Source organism: Gallinula chloropus, assembly GCF_964237585.1.
Source record: "Gallinula chloropus genome assembly, chromosome: 21".
In the NCBI taxonomy this organism is placed as follows: Eukaryota; Metazoa; Chordata; class Aves; order Gruiformes; family Rallidae; genus Gallinula; species Gallinula chloropus.
The window spans coordinates 1179091-1192086 of NC_140106.1; the positions used below are offsets into that span (position 1 = coordinate 1179091).

The 12996-nt window shown below is 49.7% G+C and overlaps 1 protein-coding gene across 1 annotated transcript in view; it reads left to right on the forward strand.

The window, feature by feature from the left end:
* Positions 1-4806: 4806 nt before the first annotated feature.
* Positions 4807-12996, forward strand: part of LOC311199704 (DNA mismatch repair protein Msh3-like) — a gene marked incomplete at both ends in the record, with an annotated part of 50533 nt that continues 42343 nt past the window's right edge. The window contains 4 exons of the mRNA XM_084273842.1: positions 4807-4881; positions 7243-7373; positions 8119-8159; positions 8695-8762. Of these exons, the coding sequence (XP_084129968.1) occupies positions 4807-4881; positions 7243-7373; positions 8119-8159; positions 8695-8762 (315 nt within the window). The remainder of the gene's footprint in view (positions 4882-7242; positions 7374-8118; positions 8160-8694; positions 8763-12996) is intronic.

A 12996-nucleotide genomic window follows, 5' to 3' on the forward strand; every position in this document is an offset into this window, starting at 1 on the left:
GAGACATGGTAAGAGTAAGGTAAAGGTTAGTAGTATTATTCCTATCAGAATGGCTGCCTTTACTATGGATAGCAGCCAGGGTTCCAGTCCCAGTGATTGTAACCATCCATCAAGTCCTAAACCAGAATCCACTTGTAAGTTGTTAGTTAACCTCTGTAGTTCATTAGTTTGGGAATGTATGGATCGCGAATGATCAGAGAGGTTCATCCAACACATGCCTTCAAACTCCTCCTTGGGTTGAGGCAGTGCGTACCTCTGTCTTCAAGGTCACTATGTTTGAGAATGTAATTACCAAATACCTCTCAGCATGAGTAATTTTCCTGTCTTATGGGAATTCAAGGATATTGTCTTCTGTGAGGAGAGCCAGGCCGCCGGCAGGCCCACTGTCCTCCTTGCCAATTTTTCCTTTTAGCATCTGTGTCACAAAAACTGCTTTTTGAGGTCTCTGCAAGGGCCCTTTGCAGAAAGGTCAATGAACCCGACAGTAAATGTAAGACAAATACCATAATTACCAAATCCAATAATCCAAATTTGACCATCCACAATATCCATCCTGAAATTCTCCAGTCATGAAACCAATTGTAAGTGCCTTGATACCTTTGTTGTTGCATTTGTTTGTTTTGCCAATCAGGAGTGTCAGGAGTGCAGATAACATCAGCCTCATGTTTTCCTGCAGGTACTGATTGCAGTCTGTGACCTTAGGCTGTTCAGAAATGACTATTTCCCTAATTTTCATTTAGCACAAATACATGTATTTTTTCAAAGACTGTCAGATCATTCAAAATATCTCGCAGCAAAGTTCATAGTCCACTGTGGCTGCACTTGGAACACTTGACTTCAGTCACTGGGATCAGGATCTCGTCCTGGTTCATGCAAGCTTGAGTTCTTCTGGATCCACGGCTTTATGCACTTGGGTCCCGTATCTGTAATGACACAGGCAGATCTCCTTCCCAAGTTAGTACCTGTAACTTCGTTCTTAATAACACTTGACATTGACTTTTCTCTCCCCTTTTCCCCCTCTTTTTTTTTTTTTCTTTTCCTTTTTTTTTTTTTTTTTTTTTTTGCAAACCTTCTTTTAAACCTCCTGCATGGTTCACCATTGGAGGTACCAAACTGTTCTGTGAGAGACATAACTAGGTCAAAACATAAAGAGCTTTGTGAGAGTTTGATTCATATATTTTACCATGGTTTTGCCTGAAGGCAAATGTGGTGTCCCTGTAACATAGGCGATGTTTGTGCCATATATTCTGAGCTGTTGTCCAGTTTGATTTCACGGGGTATTCAAGTGCTGCTATAGCAGAGCACACTTACTGGATTCCCCTGTTTGTGTAGTAGCTCACACTGCCAGAAAACACAGTAATCTCTAATCCTTTGCACTGGTAACTCATGAATCAAACTTTCAATGTCCAAACGCATAATGGAAAATAAAACCCAATCCTTGAAAATCTTTGCATGTTCCACAAACTTGCGGAAGGCTTTATACACCTCGTAGTCAGTTACTCCTGTATTAAACGTTGCAATTGGGCAATTTTTTTTGTTTTGTTTTGGTTTGGTTTTTTTTTTTTTTGTCCAAGTAAGTAGTTAGTAATCAGCCCAAACGGGGATTTTTTGTTTTCCAGGTTAAATTTATAAAGTAAGCCGCCCAGTTTCAATGATTGCTATCCCAAATCCCTTTGCTAAGTAGGCAGCCTTGCTCTCAGTGGACAAACGCATCTCTGAACCCATAGCACATACAAACAAACGCTGCAAAGCAAGTCATCAAACAAACCACATTGCAAGATGCAAGTTGTCACATCCAGTCCGTATGGGTGGGTGGGTGGGTGGGGGGTGGCGGGGGCAGTTCTCCCACTTCTACGGCAGTTCTGCCAAAGCACTCGGCTGCGCAGCCTGGTGTCAGGGGTCTGGGCTGCTGCCCGCAGCGCCCTTCTCCTCTCCGTGCTGTGAACCACAGCGCGACCCCGACGGTCACCGGGGCCGAGCCCTGGGTGAGCACTAGGACCTGGCGGAACACCAGGACCTGCCGCACGGTCTCCCTTTTCCGTCCACCTCCCACCTCCCCACTATTCACTCTCTGCACCACCCGCTCATTCCCACGTAAACTTTTCCCCAGTAAGTTCCGCAACTGAGTAGGAATCCAAATACCCTGATGTAACCCTTTATCCCATTCTGACGGCATCTTACGTGCCCAGGCTGGGACGAGCAGCCTCTGCAGAGTGTCTCGGGCATCAGGAGACAGTGATGGATTGATGAGTTCGTCGGGAGGTGTGGGTGATGTGTCCATCTCCGTAGGGTTCTTGTCCCCATGCTTAGGTTCCTTGTCCATGGGGGCAACACTGCTCTGTGCCTTAGTTGGTGATTCTTCATGTAGGTAGATCTTATCTCAGTAATTTTCGGGTGGGTGGGTGGGCAGTTCTGCAAACCCTTTCCCAGCAGGGCATGCCATCGCCCGCTCTGCTTTTCTCCAGCTTTTCAAGAACAGGCTGAAGTTGTCGATGCCAGTTAACATTTTCAACTGCGTCATGTGGTGCTTTAGGTGCAGTAAAAGTTAAAGATAAACAGATATTAAAGGCAGTCAGTTGTACGTTTGTTTCCACATTTTTCCTTCCAAAGGTATAGTAGTGGGGGGGGCGCAGGCCGTGGTGGCAGATTTACGCGCACTACTCGCTCCCCTTCCCGGTCAGTTCTGACAGATTTATCACTTTGCTCTGATAACACGGCATTCTTACTTGGCATAGTAACTGGGGTAGATGAAAGAGCACCCAGAAACAAAACCACATTCTTTATAGTAGATTTTTCCCTTTTTAAATCGGTTCTGTCGAATCCAGAACTGGTGCTAAAGCTGCAAAGGCTGAAGTAGCAGCTATGTTTTCTGTCTCTATTTTGGTTAAAGTCCTTTTACTTGATTTCCAGAGAGTTATTAAGGATTTAGTTTCTTTCGCCCGAACTGAGGGTTCGTCAAGGATTTGAGCTCCAATAGCTTCCCAAGTAGGTAAATCAAATGTGCTGTCAAGGCTTGTTACCAGTTTTCTTTCTTCGCTGCTCAAAAAGGAGGGGTTTCAAAGACTTCATAATTCTTAATCACTCTCTTAGATAGCAGATTGTAGAGGAATTGCCTCAAAAGCCCCTGATGTTTTAAAGGGTTCAGCTGTTACCAATAGTCCAGTTGGGGTGGTAGGTACATAATCACTTTCCAAGACTGAGTTTCCGTCTTATCCCCTTTGATCTTCTAATTGAGCAGCTTTTGCTTGATATTGGTTTATGCAGTTAACTCGTGAACCGTGTGCAAGTTCTGAAAACACCCCTTAGCATACCCATAAGCCAATAACCCCGGTAATTCCTTTTTTAGATCTAACCCCTTAATATCCCATTTTCTTAAAATATTTGCAAATAAATCATATGCCACTTGCCTACCCACCGTGTAATCCTCAGCGCGCGCCGTTGCAGCTTCCAGGCTTCTGTGGCACGTATGGCCCAAAATTACCTTTGTAATCTTTGGGGGCGCACCCTGATTAAGTCGCCGTCCTGCCTGCTTACAGGACCCAGCTCGACTTCTTCGACCGTGGTGCCGCGTCGCAGTATTCACGTCGGGGGATTGGGAGTTGACGAGAATCACGTCGGGGTCACCATTTTGTCGGAGAAGGAAGACACGGACACCAAGTGGTTCGTCAGGCTGTCTCAAACTTTAATCACACAAGCATAGCTTAAATATAGTAGTTAATTAGCTCATTGAATATTGCAAAGCCGAGCTCATCATTGGTCCAGCTAATCGATTGCAGTCCTTGCCTTGCTTACATTCTATTACACATTTGCTTACATTCTGTTGCATTTTGTTATGAGAAAGACCTCTTTCTAAGACAACAGGACTGCCTGCAGCTGGTCCCAAGGGCACACTGACTCTGAACCAACCTTTACCCTACTTATGCCATCTCGAGCAGGTCTGTGCAGCTGTGTCCCTTCTCCAACAACCAAGTCTGCACTGAATCCTCCACATATCTAGGACCATCCGATTGTCCCATGTCACTCTGCTATTGGCATCCAGCTGTTCTGCTATTCCTTTAACAGCATCCCTCGTATGATTTATGAATCTCTGTTGATTATAATAGATATAATTGATCCAATCTACATTTTTATTCACTGTGACCCACCAAAAAAAGGAATGATTCAAAACCTGCAGCAATCTGATTCCTAGCCTTAAATTCCTCAGGAACCCCTCGAGGAACTCCAGTTGAGTCTATATATATTCCTTGAGTCTATATATATTCTGTCATCAAAGGAGGTTCCCAATATGCTGCTTTTGGCCCTGATCTTTTGTTCTCTAGAAACCTTATCCTCTCTGAATGGCAGGTGGCCCTTGCATTACATTGAACCATGGACATGAAATTACTGGTTCCACATACCTCAGGACCAATCGCTTTCCCCTGTATGGCTTATTCCCATTTCATCTATCTGCCCATGGGTGTCTGGATCAGGGTTGTTTGCCTCTGCATCCCAAAGTCTTATTATCCCATCAAAGGGAACATAAGAACAATTTAGGCTCCAAATGGAGGTTCGATTTAATGTATTATTAAATGGTCATTTCCATTCAAAGTCTCCCCAAAGAATCGACTTATTCTGGTTCCAAAGCCAGTCTAAATTTTTACCCATATCCACAGGCAGAGCTGTTATAGGGATCCCTTGAGCAGGGGTATGTGGTAAAGGCAAACAGGTAATCACATGAGAAAAGTTAAGCATATGAGCAAAACCTCATATCATTTTCTAGATCAGACTGTCTGGTTCAGTGTGATTTATAATTGCAGAACCATCGACATGTTGGAAACAATCACACCTATTGAAATGAACAGACAGACAGACAAAACTAAGACCAGAAACTCAAAGCTGCCAGTCTGTGCTTCAGGTTTCAGTATTTCTTCAATTTCCTCCAGGTACGGTTCATATTTCAGACTTATACCCATGAGGTCTGCACCCTGTGTCTTCTCAGCTGTCACTTTTCTTTTTCTTACTGGAGCAGTCCTGTTATTAAAAGAGAAGAGAACTGCAGGAACATACATATGCTCGACAGTGAATTGGGTAGAAATCTGGTGTCATTCACCTTTTAGGATATCATTTTTCTTCAATGTTCTTACCAGTGCACTACGGGCAATGGCAGAGGAGCGTTTGCATCCTTGGGGAAGTTGAAGGTATATTGTGCTCCCTCCCAAGTGAACACAGATTGATGTTTGTTTTGTCCTCCTCTCAAAGAGGAATCGTCCTATTCAGCTTGCATTTGGCCGACTGGTTCAGCAGAGCCAGCACCAGTGGCTGAGTGGCACCGTGTCACTGTTGTCTTTGATCCCTTCTGTGATCCCCTGCTTAGCAGCAGATGGTAAAGGATATTGATTATTCTGGAAGGAGGTGACTCAACAGCTTCCCTGGAACCTCACACAGCAGGGATTCAAAGCTCCACACTGTTCCATTAGGTAGTTTCCAAACTTTGCTGGGACATCAAATCTTAGTATATTATTTCCGTATGGACCACTGACAACCTTTATCTTAGATACTGGGTTTTCCCCTGCAGAGCAAACACACACAGTACTAATTAGTCTGTTTTCAGGGGCTCCAGTTACTCCTCTTATATTTATTTTTGCCTGGGTAGCAGTCAGTCCTAACCTTTTGGCTGATAACACTTATTTGAGTTCCTATATTAATGGTGAAATGCACAGGTCTGCGCCTGGGGCCAGCGGTGAACAGAACATGTGGGTCAGGGTGCTGGTCAGGCCATTCTAAGGTGGGGATCATGCGAGTGGTTCGGCCTGAAATTCCCCCTGCCTTTTCTAGTTGAAATCCATCAGGTCCTTCCTTAAGTCTGAGTAAGGACTGACTGACAGGCACAGAGGTTTCAGTTATGTGCCTGTTAATTTTGTAACATTTTTCATTTTGCAAAAGCAACATTTCTTAGCACTTTCCACACAGCCACTCTTGGTTAGTTAGATAGAAAGTTCCCATTACCTATGGATTCCTGGGAGCTGCTGCCTCATACCTTTCAATTCACTTCCACTTTTAGCTGCCAACAACAGAAACCATTGTTCCATGCTATTTCTCAGTTTCTCTTAACAGAGGAAAAGGCATAAGACATGTAAAGGTGATGTTACTGAGAAAAGGCTGGGCTTTTGTTTGCAAGTAGAACTGCAGAGAAACGGTGTCGATGCTGGTTCCTCTTCTTACTGCCTGATTTTAGAAAAAGTAATCTCAGATTGTCAGCCTTGATTTTTTGCAGCTTGTGTGTTTCTCATTCATTCAGTTTTACCTTCAGCATTTAATAATGTACCTCCAAGCCTCATCTCTCAGTAGGTTGTAAAGTAGAAAAGACATTACAGAAACATCACCTGACTATCTTGTTGCATGCTGTATAACCAAATATTATAGGGTCCCCATTGATTTTTAGTCTTTATCTGTTCTTGCTTGTAGTGTTTTGGTTGCTGGCTGATGTTATGTTTTTGTGTTTGTGTTGGGGAAGAAAAGTCCCTTGAGAGTGGGATGTTTGTGCTGTGACCTTCTGCCTCAGGGATTCGTAGCGCCGTTAAAGGATGCTGTTAGCACAGCACATGTGTCACTGCAGCTCTGGGAACTTGATTCAGATGCAGCTTCTGCGGTGTGAAAAGCAGTTTCATTGCATGGTGGGTTTGACTTTTGGAGTTGCAGCAGGTACTTTGCATCTGCTAACTGACAGTCCTTTAACTTCGATGCAGTTTTGCTTTACCCACTGTTGCCTGTTTTTTCACTGGTCCTGCACAGGATACAGTCTGAATAGAGAAATGCTGCTCCAGGAGTGGGGACTCATTTGAACCCACTCCCACATTTTGAGGGTATGAACATACTGTTGCTGTTAAGCATGGGGGGGGGGGGGGGGCGGGAAATTTGTTAGCAAGGAGGGATGCAAGGGAGCTGGGGCTTTGCTGTGCTCTTCTCTGAGATCTGCAGGAGCCCTTAGTTTCTAATGAACGGTGCTTCCACTTCCATGTCCTTCCCTGTGATCTGCTGGGGAGGGCAGGCATCAGGGCTTAGAGGGAAGGAGCAGATCAGTCCTGCTGCTGAAGTTCAGCTGAAGCTGCTAGAGAATAATCCCTTAGCAGGCAGTCAAGGTCACTGCTTCAGAGCCCAGCTTCCCATTCTGCCCGCTGGTTTCCGTGTGCGCCGGCTTTCCTCAGCTCTGGGGGAGGATCCCTGCTGTCCCTTTGCTGACTGTCCCCTCTGCACCTCTTTCAGAAAATCAACCACTTCCCAGGCATGATGGAGATCTGCCGGAAGGACTTGTTAGCGCGCAACCTGAACCGCATGCTCAAGCTCTTCCCCGAGGAGTACAAGATATTCCCCCGCACTTGGTGCCTGCCAGCTGAGTGAGTGATGGGCATTAAAGCAGCTGAGAGCAGGGATAGGAAATGAGGCAGCGGGAACCTCTCTGTGGTTTGCTGGGGGGGGGTCTCTCACACTTGGGATCCCACCCTGTGACTGAGCAGTGTGTCGGCACATGTCTCTGGCTTCAGGCCGTGTGCCTTGCAGGCAGAGTGCATCTTTGCTGCAAGAGCATCTTATTCAGCTGCTCCTCATAGGGGAGATGCTGCAGGCCCTTAATCATCTTCGTAGCCCTACCAGCCTCAGCAGCTGCCTGCACCAAGAGGCACAGCAGTGGCATTTAAGAGAGGTGCTCCTGGCTCTGCCGGCCAACCCAGTGCTGGGAAGAGCCAGCCATGATGCCCAGGAAAGGTCCATGAGATGAGGGGCAGTATGGGGAAGCCTCAGTCTCCCTCCCCTCAGGAGCACTGGCATACTGGGGCGGTGCTTTGGTGGTTTCCTCAATGACTGTGACCATGGTGATTTTCTGGACTGGTTTAGGCACTGGCATTTGCCACCCTGGGCAAGGAGCTTGCCGAGGAGCTGTGTGTCTGATGGCTCTTTCCCTGGCTTTGCAGAGATCGTGGCTGCCTGGGAGGCCGTGTCTGTAACTGGACACATAATTGCCCTGCTGGAACATAATCTGGTCCCTCAGAAGGCGGTCAAGGGCACCGCTTTACAGCCCAGCTTCCCGTTCTGCCCACTGGTTTGCATGAGCACCGACTGCTCTCTTGTCTCTTTCCATTCCAGTGTTCCCTCCATCAACCTGACCAGCTGCAAGTATGAGAGTGGTAAGCCCGAGGGGTCGCAGCGTGTCCTTTTCAGCCAGGGATGAGCGCTGGTGCCCAATGCCCGCGGCACGCTCGCTGTCGCTTCGTGCCTTTATTGCTCACAAGCCCCGTGGAGCCCTGTGCAAAGGAAGGAGCAACACCGCAATGGCGGTGCAAGCCCCCCGCCCCCCGCCTGCCTGTCTTTGCCATCCAGCTGCTAAAGTGGGTGAGAGGGGTTTAGTGAGGGGCAGTTCGGATGCCAGACTGGAATGATGGGACGGCTCTGGCCTGCACATGGTGCTCTGGGACCCTGAGGCATGTGGACTCAGGGGGCTGAGAGGTCCCGGAATACCTGCAGCCAAGGTCTGGGCTGTGTTTCGCTGCGTAAAGCTTTTCTGTCACCTCTCAAAGGGTTCAGTGGGTACCTTGCATCTCTGCGGGTGGAAGCACAGGCTGGAGCGTTTTGTCCCCCACCATGTCCCCAGTTACACTGGGGGTTTAGCAGTCCCGGGGCCCCTCTGCCTGGCCCCTTTGTCACCTGCTCTCTTTGGTCCAGTGCGGCGGGCAGCACAGTGCTGCGGGCTTAGAGAAGCGGGAGAAACGGCCGTGTCTGTAACTGGACACGTAATTGCCCTGCTGGAAACTAATCTGGTCCCTTAACAGGCAGTCAAGGGCACCACTTTACAGCCCAGCTTCCCATTCTGCCCGCTGGTTTCCGTGTGCTCTGGCTTTCCTCGGCTCTGGGGGAGGATCCCTGCTGTCCCTTTGCCGACTCTCTTTTATTTCTTTTGAATGTGGCCCAAGAGGACATTTTACCCAATGTTCTAATTTATACAGCTGCCACCACTGATTGCAATATTTGTCAGTGTGTTTCTGTCTTCTGTTTCTGCCGACCCTACAATCTCTTTCCATTGGGCCAAAATACACCCCAGGGCGCTCTTTTTCAATATCCCTCCCCCCTGTTTTTGCCCGCTTTGGGCGAGTGCTAAAGGAGTGTTTTCCCTGCAATGGATGTACTTAAACTGAATGTAAATTCAAATAAGTTCAAATAAAAAGCCTGTATAAACCTGTATAAACCTGTATAAATGGGCAAAGACTTATTCTTGCACCTGATTGAGAGATTCAAAGTTCTCTAAAGTCCTCCTCCCATATATTACTGATTTTTTACACTCTTCAGATTTCTACAAATCAGATGCTTCAGCTGACATGAGCTAAAAACCTTCTACCACTGACACCAGTTGTCAACAATCAGTCGGATATTTATTACACCCAGTCACACATATACATAAGAATTCTGAGAAGGGGCTGGGTTATTCAAAGCAGTGCTGAGAAATCATCACCATCAGTCTCCTCGCTTTGGCGCAGGCACGCTGCTATGTGGTGGTGGTCTTTTGGGGTCTTCTGGAGAAAGGCTCATAGTCTTCCTTGCAGTCTGTTCTGCACCTTCGGTTCAGATTGCTGAGTTAATAGACACAGGGACACTTTAAACTGTTCCCTCCTTGAATAATCGCACCGTTCGTTTGCTTGTCATGTTTGATCTCCTTTGGGTTACATGTTATGAAGATGCCTTTTCCCTGGCAGCCACTGGGAGGCTGCAGATGAACATTCCGGTTTTCCTCTTGCCTCTGCAGGCCTGGAAATCCCCATAGCTGTGGGAGGAAGTGGGGGCAGTTAAGACCTTCCACCCAAAAGCCGATTCACACTCCTCCCACACTGAACCCCCTCATCTACAGCATGAGGAACCCTGAGCTCAAGGATGCCTTGAGCCAACTGACGAGACATTGCTCAGCAGCTACACGCTGCCAGCCTTCCTAGGCAAGTGCCTCCCCGTGTGGGGTTGAATATACCCAGTCTGTCTTTCCTTCTTCTTTTGATGTTCCCTTTTCCAGTCTGTGGTAATGGAAAGAAATGGATCATCTCCTCCTACGTCAGGAGCCACCCGTCTTGTTCTTCCCAGAGAATTTGTGTGGGAGAGGAGCCAGGCCTCTCTGAATTGAAGCAGAAGAAATGAGCACGCAGCAACTTCTTTGCCTGGGCCAGGCAGGTCAGGAAAGAATGGGAACTGGGAGCAGCTGGGCTGCAGCAGCTCAAGGCCAGCTACTCTGTCCCTTGGGAAGCAGAAGCAGCCTGAGGACTGCCAGGGTTGGGGATCTTGTGCTGGCCGGGGGGAGCGGGGCATGGCACAGAAGGACTTGCAGACCCCTCCCCATCCTCTGGGGAGGACAACAGGGAACACAGAGTGCCACTGACCTGATTTTCCTTGGTCCATGGATGCCCCAGTCTCTGTGGCTGAATGCCCCTGTCTGCCACCCAGGAGCTTCTGTGCCCTTCAGAGGCTCTCTGGGGAGGGACCAGAGCTCTGCCTTGGGCACTGCCCAGACTGCCCTCTGCTGGGGAGAGAGAAGGGGAAGGTGAAGAGTTTGGTGGGAGGTGGACTGGGCTGGAAAGTGCGGAGGGAAAAAAAAACAAACCCGTCCATGTGTCATGGTTTTAGTGTCATGGTTTTAACCTCAGCTGGCAACTAAGCACCAGGCAGCAGCTCACTAACTGTCCCCTGGTGTGATGGTGGGAGGATTCAAAGGGTAAAAAAGAGAAAGAACCTCATGGGATGAGCGAAAAACAGTTTCATAAGCAAAATCAAGTTTTAAAAGGGAAGAGTAAAAAAGCCCAAACAACCCCCAGCAAAGAGGGAGGAAAATGAATCCTATGAAAAACAAGCAATGTGAAAGAAAACAACTGTTCTGCACCATGCAGTCCCTGGACATGGCAGGAGCAATCCCTCGTGCATCTGGCACTGCAATAAGGAATGCCTGCTGCTCAGTCCTCCCATGGGAGCGAGAGGTTTTATACCCATTTCACTGACATCAGGACCATTCCACATCTGTCCTGTGCAGGCTGTCGGGAGATGAGGGGATGGGAGCGACCACGGTGGGCAGAGAGCGGGGCAGCGTCTAGGGAGAGGGGGTGCTTCCTGCCCGGGGGTGCAGGCAGAGTGCAGGCAGGGTGCAGGCAGCAGCCCCCTGCCTGGAGAGCCTATGAATTCCTGTGGGGGGGCGGCCGTGCTGCACTAGGACCCTGTCTGGGCTCAGCCGCAGCCGCCATCCCCAGCCAGGAGCTTTGGGTGGTCAGTGAGCACCTGAGGGGAAAAAGGCTGAACTGGGGGCCCCTTGGCCACCTTCCCTACCGATCAGGCTGGCACAGTGCAAGGGACTCCTGTTCCCCACACGGGTGGCAGAGGAGGTGGGGAGCTCCTGGACTGCAGCACATCTGGTGGTGTCGTTTCCTGAGACTGTGCTGGCTGGGGATACCGGGGGACATCTGCCCTTGTGTGAGGACACACTGTGGGCTTCACCTGAAAGAGCACAGGCATTTGTTGGGGGGACAGGCAGAACCCAGCAGCTCTCCTGCTCACCCCCTGTAACCTCCTCGATGGGGTTGCTCAGGGCCAGCAGCAGGGAGCGTGGTACTCACAGTCTGCAGCCTTGATTCCCCAGCCAGGGAGCCTCTGGCCTCTCGCCTGCTGCAATTTGCTGCACTCACGGCAGGGGATGTGATGTCCCTGAATGGAGAGGCAGCCTGTGGCAGCAGGATCCAAGCCCGGTGTGGCTGGCAGCTCAGCGTTGGCTCTGGCCTGTAGCACGCACTGCTTTGCTGAATGCTGGATGAGAGCTCCTGGGAGCAAGTGCAGGCTGAGTGTCAGCACCTGGTGGGTGTTGTGACCCTTATGCTCATCACACATAAACTCCACCTGGGAGGAGAGAAAGCAGCAGCAGCTCAGTTCCACAGGCCTTGGCATGAGGCGGGAAGGAAAAGTCGTCTCTGGTCACCCACAGGTGCTCCTAAAGCCTGGCCCTGCACCTTCCCCTGGGTGCAAACCACAGTCAGCACCCCCCACTCAAATGCTCTGAGGGGGCACAGCAGCTGCCCGCCTCATCTGCCTGCAGCACTGGTCTGGAGTAAGACTGAGTCTTAGTCACCAGGTCAAGAGGAGCTGTAAGAACAAAAGGCGATTACGAGTCTGGACTGAACAGACCCGAAGAGAAGGGTGCAGGGAGATGGGCCAGGAGGACGTGGAAAAGAGACTCGCACGGTGTGAGAAACCCCCTTGAATTCGGCCATGGCCACCAGAAGGGTCGAGGGTGCCTGTGCCACAGCACAGGCCCAGAAGTCAATGGAATAGGGCGTCTGCCTCTCCAGAGGACGCACTCCTGCAGACTCCTTCCCTTCCAGCGCTCACCAGCTTAGGAGCATCTGTTGAGCAGCAGAGCTGATCCCAAGAAGGGCTCAGAAGCCAGGGGTCTCTGTGCCAGCCCTGTGAGGAGTGGGTTCTCCACAGGGGCAGCGTACCTGGCACACTCCTCCCTTGCTGTGGATGCGGCCGTTTCCCGGAAGAGGGAGATGCTCTGCTTGAAGAACGGCTCGTACTTCTCTGTCCCACACGCCGGGTAAATGCGCCGGAAACTGCCCAGGTGGGACTTCTCGTACTGCTCTGCCTCCTCCAGCCAGGCAGCCTGGTTGCTCTCCAACTCCTGACGTCTGCAAACCGGGAGAAAGCAGAGGCAGGGAGGTGGGAGAGGAGGCTCCAGGTGCTGGCTGGGTGAGGGACAAGGGCCTGGCAAGATTCTTTCCCTGTCTGATACCTCCTTTCACATGTGTGCAGGGAACCAACGCGATATGTGCTCCACCTACCCCCAGAGAGGGCTGGGGAAGTACTTCCAGCTCTCTTCCCTGCTGCCCAGGCTCTCGCCCTGCCCCTCAGCCTTTTCCCCCAGGTAACCCAATGATAACAGAATTCCTCTAGAAGCCCCTGCTCGAGGCATTCCTGCCACCCCGCACACTGTCAGGAGCTTTCCTCGCA